At 36.7% G+C, this 13,893-nt stretch overlaps 1 protein-coding gene across 1 annotated transcript; it reads left to right on the top strand.

Moving 5' to 3' along the window:
* The first annotated feature begins 276 nt into the window (after window positions 1–276).
* Window positions 277–12,979, top strand: EMB2410 (embryo defective 2410). Its single transcript, XM_078997472.1, has 24 exons — window positions 277–464; window positions 566–2,052; window positions 2,638–2,869; window positions 2,951–3,149; window positions 3,260–3,319; window positions 3,621–3,725; window positions 3,809–4,012; window positions 4,098–4,328; window positions 4,411–4,494; window positions 4,775–4,932; window positions 5,051–5,555; window positions 6,146–6,304; window positions 6,532–6,591; window positions 7,145–7,267; window positions 7,372–7,641; window positions 7,916–7,981; window positions 8,153–8,284; window positions 8,405–9,226; window positions 9,874–10,154; window positions 10,249–10,517; window positions 11,071–11,330; window positions 11,966–12,157; window positions 12,238–12,510; window positions 12,597–12,979. The coding sequence occupies exons 2-24, from the start codon at window positions 747–749 to the stop codon at window positions 12,741–12,743; spliced, it is 6,138 nt and encodes a 2,045-aa protein (XP_078853598.1). The 5' UTR covers window positions 277–464; window positions 566–746; the 3' UTR covers window positions 12,744–12,979.
* Window positions 12,980–13,893: the final 914 nt, after the last annotated feature.

The raw sequence follows: 13,893 nt of genomic DNA, 5'->3' as shown, positions 1-13,893 counted from the left end.
AAACTTTTATTTATTATAGTAGATTGAGTGGTTAACTCATAAATAAAAATGTATTTTCTATGTTTTAAATTGATTTTGGTAGGATTTTATGATTCAAATTTCAAATCAATTAATCATCATGATCTTATAAAATAGAAAATATAAGACGATCCTACAATTAACTGAGTGGTTAAGCGAAACACTTTTTTTGTTAATGTTTTAAACATTTGTTTAATTACTCAATTTCATATAGAAAATTGGCTTTTCTCTGATAAACTCTATTAATTAAAAAAAAAAAAAGGGTCTGGTCCCTCTCTCACTCAAGCGTTTGCTTGTCTCTCGCACCCTCCCCTCCCCTTCCCTCCATCGTCTGCTTCTGCTGCCGCACTCATCATTTCCCTCCGTCGCCCTGTCCCCACATCCCCGGTCTGCTCCTCCTCCCCTATTCGGTTTGCTGCTCCCATACAAGAAGACCAGCAGCAAAGGTATGTGGTTTATATTTGATTCATCGTATTGAAGGGAAATTGGGTATTTCTCGTAATTAACCGATTCTTATTCATGGATTGATTGCTGTTATGTGTGTTAGTGAATATGAAATAGATAGAAATTTACAATTGTTTTGAAGATTTGGTTAGTCGAATTTGGAATAGCTACATCGATCAGCGTTCAACCTTACTCTTTAATGTCTTTGTTAGGGGGACTAAGAGTAAGTCCTTAGTCCCCAATACTTGAGCTGCAAGTTGTGAAATGATTTTTTAGTGAAGATAATGAGTAGCAGACTTCAAAACCCATTTGTTGGGTCAGCTATCCAATCCTCCTTAAAGCCAAGAAACTTGAACAGTTTGGGTTATCTTGGAAACAAATTTCCCAGAAAATCTCGGTATGATATCATTCCACGTGCCAAGAAAAACGACTGGATATCTCACGGGATTAGGTTTTCACAATCATGCGGGGAAAATGTTGAGATTTTATGGAAGAATATAGGATTAAGAAGCGGGTTTGTGGTGAAATCCGTGAAAGAGCCTTTCACTAGAAGCAAAGCTATAGTTAGGTCATTATCCACAGTCTGGGAGGAAGGTTTGCTTCTATTCCGGTGTTCTGTTTTCTGTGCTGTGATATCTGGGGTGTGCTTGTTGTTATGGTACAGTCAACTTAAAGCCAAGACATTAATAGAATCAAAGCTTTTGCCTTCAGTTTGCACAGCATTAAGCGATTATATCCAACGCGACCTTCATTTCGGTAAAGTTCGAAGTGTTTCTCCTTTGAGCATTACATTGGAGTCATGCTCGATTGGGCCTCACAAGGAAGAGTTCTCTTGTGGTGAGGTCCCGACTCTAAAATTACGTTTTCACCCCTTTTCAAGTTTGAGAACCGGAAAGATTGTAATTGATGCAGTTGTGTCTAATCCCACATTGTTGGTTGCTCAAAAGAGAAACTATTCGTGGTTAGGGATACCCTTTACAGATGGCGTTCTTCAGAAGCATTTGTCAACTGAAGAAGGTATTGATAATCGTACAAAAATCAGAAGAATTGCTCGAGAGCAAACTGCAGCCCGGATGGATGAAGAAAGAGATGATGCGGCTCGAGAGGCTGCTCAAATGGGGTATATTGTTTCCAATAGAGGATCTAATGCGTTAGAAGGTGCTGATGTTTTGAAGAAGAATACCGTAAATTCATTAGTTTTTTCTGTGGATGAGAAACTTCGTTGGCAGGATCATCACTGCATGGATGCGGGTGTAGAGTATGATATGAAACATGCCGATTTGGAAAAATCTTTTGGTGTAAATATACCTATTGCAGGGGTGAAATTCTGGTCGCGGATTATACCTGGATCTTTAAGGCGTAAGCTTAAGAGAAGGAAGGCTAATGGGGGAGATATGCTTGTTGCTGGTATAGCAGCCAAAAAAAGAATTTTGGAGCACAGTGCATCTGCAGCACATGCATACTTCCTGGATCCTAGCCTAGTTCACAAAAAGGATGAGAATCCCAGTAGTAAACTAGATGCTCTTGATTCTTATTTTGTAGAGTCTGACAAGCCTGAAGAACATTTGGGGAGCACATCTCCACTGAAAGGTAACTTATTGTTTCGATAGAGTGCTGTCTGTCTGGATAACTGATGTTTAAAAAATATATGAGAAAATGATGGCCAACTTGGGGAAATGAAAGGAAAACATAAATGATGCTGAGTTTGTAAAAGCCTCACTTCCATGAATTTCTCTGTTATGTCATATCATGGTTTTCGCATTAAGTGAAAACATATATAGCTTATGATATCAATTCCTGTTTGTATTATGTCAATCAAGTAACAAAGAAATCGCACGTAAGTGTAGCATATATTTGCTGAATGATAAATGCTAAATGTTATTTATTTATTTATTTATTGAGTTAATGGACGTAATCGGGTAAGCTATATATGGGTGTTTGTATATGACTTAATGCAGAAAGAACAAGTTAATAGAGAAAGTCTTTTACAAGTTTTCTCTCTTTCATTTTTTTTCTTCCATTCCTCAAGTTATCAGTTAGTGGGAAAAAAAGTATTAAGTAACAGGGCCAAAATTGTTTTCAAGCTAATCAAGTATCGTCCTCTTGTGATGTTGGTAAAACAGAATGTTTTGGTATTATATAATAAATACTGAATAATCATGATGATGAATGTAGATGAAAAGAGGGGCATGGGAGATCTGTGGTCAAACTTGGTTGTTGGTTCCATTGAAAAGATTAAGTCAGAGGTTGTCCCAAAAGTTGAAGGTATTGTTGTTGAACTTATGGAAGGGGGGACTAATGGCGAAAAAGCAGCAGGAACTGAGAAGATGCTTCCTGTTATTCTGGATTCTGTCCATTTTAAAGGTGGAACATTACTGTTGCTTGCATATGGTGACAATGAGCCCAGGTAAATCTCAAGATGTGAATGCCCTTCTGTTAGTTGTAAGTCTTAAGCTTATGTGGGTTGGGTTTCCTTCCATATTTACAGAGAAATGGAGAATGCGTGTGGACATGTCAAGTTCCAAAATAATTACAATCGTATCCATGTGCAACTGAGTGGTAACTGTAAGATGTGGCAATCTGATGTAACATCAGAAGATGGTGGCTGGCTGTCTACAGATGTTTTTGTTGATACAGTCGAGCAAAAATGGCATGCCAATCTCAAAGTCGTCAGTCTTTTTGTTCCGGTAAGGTATTTGCTTTGCTTCATAGAAAATATATTTCCATTTTTTTTTTTTTTGCTAAAGACTTGTACTGAATCTGTTTCTTTCCTTTACTCGTTTTTTCTGCACTGCAGCTATTCGAAAGGATTTTAGAAATTCCTATTGCATGGTATGAAGGAAGAGCTAGTGGTGAGGTGATTCCCTCTTGACACTGTTTCTTGTATTCTCTAGTTTTAGAAATAAGCAACATACTTCCATTCATATGTGTATTGTAGCATCTTTCTGTTACATCATTGGACTTTCAATTTTTTTCTACTCTGATAAATCTACTTTAATTATCATGGCAAATTGCTTTCTAATTGGATGAAAGTACATTAATATTCCTATCACTCTTGTTTCGAAATCGAACAAGGGAGCAAGCATAGCTACTGTTTCTTGTATTGTTAGGGTTTATTTGTATATTGGTGGGATGATAAGGGGTTTATTTGTATGCAGGTTCACATTTGCATGTCACAAGGAGAAAGTTTTCCGAATCTTCATGGACAGCTTGATGTGACAGGGTTGGCTTTTCAAATATCCGATGCACCATCTTCATTTTCTGTATGTCCCATTTTTACAATTTATAACTAGAATTTCATCATAATTGCCTTTGTTTGATAAGCATCCCCTCTCCCCTTTTGTAGGATATATCTGCAAGCCTGTGTTTTCGAGCTCAACGAATATTTTTACACAATGCAAGTGGTTGGTTTGGCAAGGTTCCTCTAGAAGCTTCTGGAGATTTCGGAATTGAACCAGAGGAAGGAGAATTTCACCTTATGTGTCAGGTTCCTTCTGTGGAAGTAAATGCCCTGATGAAAAGTTTTAAAATGAAACCTCTATTGTTTCCGGTATGTATGTTCCTTTTGAGTAAGCTAATGCGAATCTACAGATTTCCAAATGTGTGGTTTTAACTTCCTATATCTGTGGTTGCAGTTGGCAGGATCAGTGACAGCTGTTTTCAACTGTCAAGGCCCTTTGGATGCTCCAGTATTTGTGGGAAGTGGGCTGGTTTCAAGAAAGTTATCTAGTTCAGTTGCTGATGTTCCTACATCACCTGCCTATGAGGCAATCATGAAGAATAAAGAGGCTGGTGCAGTGGCAGCATTTGACAGGGTTCCATTCTCTTACGTATCAGCCAATTTTACTTTCAATACTGATAATTGTGTAAGTTGCTCATACTCTTTCTTGTTAAATCATTGAATTAACAATCATGTTTCATAGAGAGCATAGAACAAACATTTTGCAGGTTGCAGATTTATATGGAATTAGAGCAAATCTTGTAGATGGTGGCGAGATTCGTGGGGCAGGAAATGCATGGATTTGTCCAGAGGTACTTATCGCTTGTTGATAATGCATCATCTTCTCTATCTTAGCATGTAATGTATTTCATATTGTTTGTGTACACTTAAACTTAATTTAATTAAGTACCTGTGGCTGTGGGTTTTCCATTTCCCGTCTGTTGTCTTCAGTTTTGTTATCTTTTATGGTTTCAGATCATTAATTTTATCGTCAACTTCTCTCTGTTTTAAGGTCTTATTCATTGACACTAGTGGAAAATGAAATTCTATATTGGCTCCATGATCCGATCTTGGGTTTACTATTTTTTACAGGGCGAGGAAGATGACACAGCAATGGATGTGAACTTTTCTGGGAATCTATGCTTTGATAAAATCATGGATCAGTATGTTCCTGGTTATAATCATCTTGTACCCTTCAAGTTAGGGGATTTGAATGGAGAAACAAAACTCTCTGGCTCATTGCTCAAACCGTAAGACTTGAGCCACATCTAATTTATTTTTCTCTCTTTAAGCAGAAAGTAACTAAAGAAACAAACATCTATCTCATTCGATTATCGTTTTTTTTTTTTTTTTTTTCTTATATTGTAGGAGATTCGATATTAAGTGGACTGCACCAAAAGCCGAAGGATCATTTGGAGATGCTCGAGGAGACATCATTATATCGCATGAAAGCATCATCATCAGTTCTTCATCCATTGCTTTTGAGTTGTTTACAAAAGTTCAAACATCTTACCCTCACGAAAACTGGCAAAATATAAGAGAGTTTGATGCCACGCCTGCTGTAATTATTGAGGGAGTGGAGTTGGATTTACGTATGAGGGGCTTTGAATTTTTCAACTTGGTTTCCTCGTATGCATTTGATTCTCTAAGGCCGATTCATCTAAAAGCAACCGGAAGAATCAAGTTTCAAGGAAAAGTTGTTAAGCCTGTTATTAGCATTTCAAACGAACAACAAACAAATACAAATGGTGAGAAGACTGAGGTATCAAAGATTCTTGCTGGTGATGTTTCAATCACGGGTCTTAAACTAAATCAGTTGATGCTAGCACCTCAGTTAGCTGGAGTGCTCAACATCTCACGTGCGTGTATTAAGGTCGGTATGTCTGTCTCTACCTTTTACCTTTTATTTATTTTCCCTATCAAGTCCTGTATTGGTAAAGTGGCTGAATGGGTAATGATGTCTGTCTGTATCCATAAGGTCTGTTCTGTTTTTAGACTGAATAAACCATCTGAAGGTCAGGACTCAGGAGACTGAATGACCATTTTTACTTGTACATTCCAACAAACAGTTTTCATAATCTTCATCAGTTTTTAATGATATCGAGGAGTTGGGAGGAAAAAAGAGCATGGTTAGTGCCTTAATACACTAGTCCATGTTTTTGGGTTAAGTAAAACAGAAACCGTCGTCCATATTAAGTGCTTAGCCCATTAAGTCCTTTATGACAAGCTTATTTTCCTGACTTGTCTATTAAGTCAAAAGGAAGCATCCGTACGTAGCTTACCGGATTAAGTCCCCATTAAATGCAAACGAAACATCACCTATGACCTAACCTAAGTTGGAAGGAGTTCATCCCATTCCCATCCCACATGCGTTTTGGTTGAATGATGTAGTAACTGTAACTACATGATTAACTTTGGTAAGGGCAAATAATAAAAAAGCTTTATATTCTGAAATGAATGCAGTTGGATGCAACTGGCAGGCCAGATGAAAGTCTTGCAGTTGAAATGATTGGATCCATTGGTGAGGAGAATGCAATTGGGAACATGTTGTCATTTTCTCTTCAGAAGGGGCAGTTAAGGGCCAATGTTTGCTATCAGCCTTTTCACTCGGCCAGTCTAGAGGTACTTACTGCTCTTCTCTTAAGTGCACCTATTTGATTTGAATCACCAATAACTGTAAATAATTATCTCCATCTTGTAAGTTGTAACTTATTTGTTTGAATTGCCGCTTAAAATAAAAGAGATAATGTCTTATGATTGCCTCTACTAGTTTGAGATAAAAGGTTTTGCTGGATTTCGCTTAAATCATTAGATGCATCGTATAACCTGTCCAACATTTGTGTAACAAGGTTCGACATTTACCACTTGATGAATTGGAGCTGGCATCACTTAGAGGAACATTACAAAGGGTAAGCTCGTTTCTCTTTACCTTGATCCAATGCCACTTGTAAGCATTTCTATGTACAGTGAGGTGATGTTTTTGTTGACTTAAGGGAGACCTAATATGGACAGGACTTAATCATCCAGTGAGCTGTATATGAGTGTTTCTTTTTGACTGAATGCAGAAAGAATGACTTAATAGAGAGAAAATCAGCAAAATGAGGCTTTCCTCATACAAATTTCCCCTCATGTATTTCGTCCTCCTTTCCCAAAGTGTGAAAAAGTTTTAAACATCATTTATCTGGACCGGACACACACACACAGTTGATGGGAAAATAAGAAACTAGTTGCTTCTTTCAGAGGAATTATCCTTTTTCTTTTTGGTTGTTTTTAGTGGTCAATTTCATTCCCTTATTGTGTGTCTAATCAACAGTAACAATTAGTAGAGAATGGTTGGAGGCTTGTAGTGCAAGTTAATTGCGACTAGTGAGGCACATTCTGAGTTGGGTTTTCTTGGTAAATTGTGTTTTACTTGTATCTAGCAGCAGGTTTTAAGTGGTTTGTTTGTTCCTTTTGTTTCAGGCAGAAGTGCAACTTAATTTCCAGAAAAGAAGGGGCCATGGAATCTTATCTCTATTACATCCAAAGTTCAGCGGTGTGTTAGGCGAAGCTCTAGACTTGGCTGCTAGATGGAGCGGGGATGTTGTTAGTACTTGAGTTAAACCAGATCTTTTGTTTCAAATAATAATAATAATTTGTCTGTGCAAAAGACATGAATTTGTTTAATCTTAGTTTGAACTTTACTTCAGATAACTGTTGAGAAGGCTGTTTTGGAACAAAGCAATAGCCAGTATGAGCTTCAAGGGGAATACGTGTTGCCTGGGTCACGAGCTGGAAAAGAAACAGGAAAAGGGAACTTACTAAGAAGAGCAATGGCTGGTCATTTAGGGAGTGTGATATCTTCTATGGGTCGCTGGAGAATGAGGCTTGAGGTTCCACGTGCTGAAATTGCTGAGATGCTTCCACTTGCTAGGCTTGTTTCCCGAAGTACCGATCCAGCTCTTCAGTTTAGATCAAAGGTCATCCTCATTCATTCATTTATTACGTTTTAGTCTATCATTATATCATTTATCATGTGTCCCTATCCCATCCAACCAACAAAAAGGTCTCGTCTAAATCTAATGTCTATGCAAAACACACGAATGAATGCTCTCTACCAAAATATAGCCGTGTTTCCCCATCCTAATCCTGTTCCTATACCATAAGAGAAGAGGAGGATCTAGATGTTGTAAATGTATGTTATGCTTAGCATTAGCTTGCTAGGGATTTTCTATCAACCAATTTGCATTGCAGGATCTTTTTATGCGAAGTATACAGTCGGTGGGGGTTGATGCTGAAAGTCTCCAGAAGCTTCTTGAGGTAATCATTTCATTTGCAACCAGATTGAATAATTTACTTCCAAAAATTCCTATTACCATATGTCGTCTCCGGATCTTGATTAGTCAACATACTTGTACTTTTAAATTTTAATACGTGATATGTTCCTTATTTATGCTTCGAATGCTGTATGTATTTAATGGAGTTTTACAGGAAATTCGTGGGCACGCTACCCCATCAGATGAAGTTATTCTGGAAGAACTAAACCTTCCAGGTCTGGCCGAGCTTAAAGGCCGTTGGCGTGGATCTTTAGATGCAAGTGGCGGAGGCAATGGTGACACAATGGTATATTTGTTTACCCTGTTTTTTCCTTCCATCTAACTAAAATAAATATTTGCTTGTGGAAAAAAATAAACGAGGGCAAATTTGTAAAAAGTTGACTAGTTATACGTATCATCTTTTCAGGCAGATTTTGATTTTCAAGGAGAGGAATGGGAATGGGGAAGTTACAAAACTCAGCGTGTCCAAGCAGCGGGGGCATACAGCAATGATGACGGTTTGCGGCTGGAGAAAATATTCATTCAAAGAGACAAGGCGACAATCCATGCAGACGGAACTTTATTGGGCCCAAAAACCAATCTGCATTTTGCGGTCCTAAATTTCCCTGTTAGTCTTGTCCCCACACTCGTACAGGTTCTAGAATCTTCCGCCAATGAAGCTGTCCATTCATTACGCCAACTTTTAGCACCCATAAAAGGAATCCTTCACATGGAAGGTGACCTAAGAGGAAGTCTTGCAAAACCCGAATGCGATGTACAAGTAAGACTCCTCGATGGTGCTATTGGTGGCATTGATCTTGGGAGGGCTGAAATTGTCGCATCTTTGACTTCAACTAGTCGCTTTTTGTTCAATGCCAAGTTTGAACCCATTATACAAAATGGTCATGTGCATATTCAAGGGAGTGTCCCTGTCACTTTCGTTCAAAATGATGAAGACAATCATTCTCTTGAAAAGGATAAAAATGAAGGGATGTGGGGTCCAGCTTCTGCTTGGGGGGCCAAAGGGAAAAATGCTTTGCTGCTGGGCCTGGATGATAAGAAAGCATCTTGGAATGAAGAGGGTTGGGATACTCAGTTGGCTGAGAGTCTTAAAGGTTTGAATTGGAACTTGCTGGATGCTGGTGAAGTTAGGGTTGATGCTGATGTCAAAGATGGTGGCATGATGTTGCTAACTGCATTGTCTCCTTATGCTAATTGGCTCAATGGAAGTGCCGACATTATGCTTCAGGTTTCTCATGTCTTTCACTTCTATATGCATACTGTTGCTCTCTACCCATTTTCACAATTCATCTAGTGTAGAATATGAAACCAAAATTCATTTTTGGACCAAAAAATACAATATTGCTTTTCCTGGTAACATCGGTTAGAACATGGTTGTGTACAGTAAAAAAACTGAAAATATTGTTGCTTAAGTTTATTAAAAACTGGAAAACATCGTTGCATAAATTGGTGATAAAGTGAAAATATGGTTTCATAAATTGGTAAAAAAAAACTCCTAACATTGTTGCATAAATAACAATTTATGGAATGAAACATGGTTGCATATTTCGGTCCTGGTTACAACATATCCTATTTTGGTCCTAGATTCTATATTTTGTCAAAAAACCCACTTTGCTGCATAAATGCACACTTAGCCCTCCTGAAAAAATCTTGGCTTGAAATTGGGCATGTCTGAAAATATGAAAACATTCTATGATGAAATGTAAACATTCAACTATTGTTATAACAGACAGCTAAATCGATCAAATGGTGAAGGCTTCCTTTCAGTATTTTGCTCTTTTTCAAAACCAACCAGAAAAAAAAGTATTATGGTTTAATCACTTGACAAATTCAAATTAGTTAAGTGACTAATTCTGTGTTTGTGTGGATAAATAGGTTAGAGGTACGGTTGAACAACCAATGGTGGATGGATCAGCATCCTTTCACAGGGCAACGATATCTTCACCCATACTTCGGAAACCACTTACAAACTTTGGGGGCATAATCATCATGGATTCTAATAGGTTATGCATCAGATCTTTGGAAAGCAGAGTAAGCAGGAAAGGGAAGCTCTCGGTGAAAGGTAACTTACCCCTCAGGACAACCGAAGCATCACTTTCTGATAAAATCGACTTGAAATGTGAAGTCTTAGAAGTACGAGCAAAGAATATCTTAAGGTGTGTGTTTTGCTTTCATAATTCATCCAAGTCACTCACTCACAAGGGTAAAATGATCATTTACTAAGTATCTATCTATCTATCTCATTCACAGTGGTCAGGTGGATACTCAGCTACAGATAATGGGGTCTATATTACAACCCAACATTTCTGGGAACATCAAATTGAGCCATGGAGAAGCTTATCTACCTCATGAAAAGGGTGGAGGAGCTGCTAATGCTATAAACCGAGAAGCATCAGAGAATTCAAGCATGCCTAATGGTGGATACAATCAAGTGGTTGCTTCAAAATATGTCTCACGTTTCTTAAATTTGAAACCCGCAACTTCAGATACCCCATTTCAGTTTCAGCAGCAACCTTCAGGTCTGTGTCTGTCTGAAACCCTTCTTTATATTCGAGTATTTGTTCAGCTTTCTTCTTGTTATTTAAAGTAAAAAAATACACGAAATCTTTTGAATATACACACACACACACGCACAATAAATACACTAAGGCCTTGTTTCTTTGTTTTATCCCATTAAGTTAAAGCTGTCTGGAGAAAAAGAAATAGCGCCATTGGTGTTTGACTAATGGTATTTGAGTAAACCATGGAAATTGTGGAAAATTAGTTAGGAGTTAATGAGGAAGCCTCTTTTCTTTGTGCAGTGAGTCAAAAAGAGACTCTCTCTCTCTCTCTCTCTCTCTCTCTCTCTCTCTCTCTCGTTGACTTACAGGAGGATTAATTAAGTTAAGTTGATCTTTATTATTTCTGCATTAAGTCAAACATAACAGAAGAGAAGAGTGATATGTAATATAACCAACCCCACCAGTGGGATTCTGATTGATTGATGTGAACTGGAGTCTAGGGGAGAAGAAAGAATTGCAAATTTTTGTCCACTGAACTGAACAGAACGAACACTTGATGTTGGTATTACAGGTAAAGAGGGTGAAGCTGGAAAGGGAATGGGGCAAGTAAATAATAATAATAATAATAGTAATAGTAAACCAAAGTTCGATATTCGGCTGACGGACTTGAAGCTGGTTCTTGGTCCAGAGTTGAGGATAGTTTATCCTTTAATTCTGAATTTTGCTGTCAGTGGTGAGCTTGAATTGAATGGTGTCGCTCACCCCAACTTACTAAAACCCAAAGGCACCTTAATGTTCGAGAACGGAGATGTCAATCTTGTCGCAACACAGGTGACTCTCACTCTCATCTTTCTTAATTTCTTTTTTTTTTGCTCTTCAGTTGGGTGTCTGTATTTTTCTTAAATGCAATAAATAGCAACATACTTCCATGCATTTCTTAATTAAACAATCCTACTTTCTACTTTGAAAAATCTAGTCATCCCAATTTTCACTACTATAATTTAATTGGGTGGCTTTTTCAAAGTATAATAATGTCCTAACAAGAAAAATACAATGCTAATAGAGGATTTGGTGGTTTTTTAAAGGACAATGACTTAATAGGAGAATTTTTATTAATGATAGTACACTGCTGACTGCTGAGTGCTGTGCTGTAAAAGAAATATTAAGTTGTTTATTGTAAATCCTTGCTATTTGAAAAGTCTACCAAGTTATAGCAATGTCATAGAAACACAAGCCAAGTTTCACTGCAATAATGGAGTGTGTTTTAAGAGTAGTGTATCTTAATAAGAATAAATTGAAAGCACAATGCTAAAATGCAATGCCTCAAATCCAATGACAGAAATGAAAGTAGGATGCTATACATATAATCCAGAAAATAAATGAAAGTGTATATATATATATATATATATATATATATATATATATATATATATATATATATATATATATCATTGGTATGTATATAGGTGAGGCTGAAGCGTGAGCATCTGAATATAGCGAAATTTGAAGCTGATAATGGATTGGATCCGATGTTGGACTTGGCCTTGGTTGGATCAGAATGGCAATTCAGGATTCAAAGCCGAGCAACTAAATGGCAGGACAATTTGGTTGTCACATCCACACGATCAGTGGAACAAGAAGTTCGCTCACCCTCTGAGGTAGGTAGAAGTAAAATAAATAATATTCTTATTAGCAATTAAAGTTAAGTTGTATATGATATATGAATTTGGTATTGTAGGCGGCCAGAGTGTTTGAAAGTCAACTGGCGGAGTCCATCTTAGAAGGGGACGGTCAACTTGCATTAAAAAAGCTTGCAACCGCCACACTGGAGACTCTAATGCCAAGAATAGAAGGGAAGGGGGAATTTGGACATGCCAGATGGAGGCTTGTGTATGCACCCCAAATCCCCAGCTTGCTTTCTGTTGATCCAACAGTTGATCCCCTAAAATCAATAGCCAGCAATATCTCATTTGGTACGGAGGTTGAAGTCCAGTTGGGGAAACGCCTTCAGGTTCACATCACATCACATTTAATTTCATTAATTTTTATTCCGTGAAATGAAATCAAATTCAAATTCTGTGTGTATTGCATTGGCAGGCATCTGTTGTGAGACAGATGAAGGATTCAGAGATGGCAATGCAATGGACGTTGATTTACCAGCTTACAAGCAGATTGCGTGTCCTTCTACAGTCCGCCCCATCCAAGCGTATGCTTTTTGAATACTCCACTACATCACAAGACTGAATCTGTATTCACTACTGTAGGTCAGGCTGGCAGCCTCTTTAGGTTAGGGATATATATCTAGTATTTCTAGTTCATTTTTTCCCCACTTTCATTATTTGCTTTGCTGCATCCCTCCCTCTCCAATACGTACATGATTGAAAAGAGAGAGATCTCAAGTGTAAAAAATGTGTAAATATGATAGACATTATTGTTATTATTGTTATATTTGTAGTGAAAATCAAATTATGCCAGCACAATCCAAATAGCAACACCTTTTTACCAAAGTATGCATGCAAAAACACAGTTTGTATGTAGGGGTGAGCAAAACTGAAAAACCAACGAAACCGAAACCAAATCCAAACCTTTGGTTTTGGGTTTTAGATTTCTTAAAAGTTAAAACCAAAAAATTTGGTTTGGGTTTGGTTTTGTAAATATAAGAAACCTAACTGAACCAAATTTTATGAAATATATATATATATAGTTTCCCGAGAACTTAAGAACTAAAGGTGGAGTGTTAGATCAAAATTAACCCGTTAAGGACATGATCGTAATCTTACCGTTCTCATGTAATGTTTATTTATTTTTTTGTTTTATTGAACAAAAATTAACATAATAAATCAAATTTCGGATATATTTTTTTAAAAAATAATTGTTTTTTTTTAAATGGAGATTTTAATTTTTTTTTTAGAAAGCATTAATTTAAAAAAAATGATTTTTTTTTAAAAACTGCAATTTTTTCAGAAAAAAAACTGCAATTCTATTAAAAAAACTGTTTTTTTTTTAAACTGCATTTTTTTTTCAAAAAAACAGCAACTTTTTTCAAAAAAAAAAACTACAATTTTTGTAAAAATACTGCGTTTTTTCAAAAAAAAAAAAAAAAACTACAATTTTTTTTAAAAAAACTGCGTTGTTTTTCCAAAAAACTACAATTTTTGTAAAAAACGGTTATTTTTTCAAAAAAAAACTCCAATTTTATTAATCATCGCTACATATGCATATTTTTTTATACTATAATATTCGTAAGTAAATCATAAAAAAAAAATCTTATTTTTATTAATTAATGCAAAAACATCAAAGATGTTCACTTTGGTTTCTCAAAATCTGAAGTTTAATACCCGTGGTTTAGAAACGTCATAGTTGGTCCCTCTGCTTTCAAAACTTTTGACAGTTG

This window comes from Lactuca saligna, chromosome 5 (assembly GCF_052625555.1).
Source record: "Lactuca saligna cultivar CGN05327 chromosome 5, ASM5262555v1, whole genome shotgun sequence".
NCBI classification, from domain to species: domain Eukaryota; kingdom Viridiplantae; phylum Streptophyta; class Magnoliopsida; order Asterales; family Asteraceae; genus Lactuca; species Lactuca saligna.
This window is presented reverse-complemented; position numbering and strand designations above follow the sequence as displayed.

What these genes read in the sequence shown, in the direction of transcription:
- EMB2410 (XM_078997472.1), top strand. Translation starts at nt 747, where the DNA reads ATGAGTAGCAGACTTCAAAACCCATTTGTTGGGTCAGCTATCCAATCC. An exon ending in CTTTCAATACTGATAATTGT is followed by an intron (nt 4,329 to 4,410) that starts GTAAGTTGCTCA and finishes AACATTTTGCAG; the next exon opens with GTTGCAGATTTATATGGAAT. An exon ending in AAGTTCGCTCACCCTCTGAG is followed by an intron (nt 12,158 to 12,237) that starts GTAGGTAGAAGT and finishes TTGGTATTGTAG; the next exon opens with GCGGCCAGAGTGTTTGAAAG.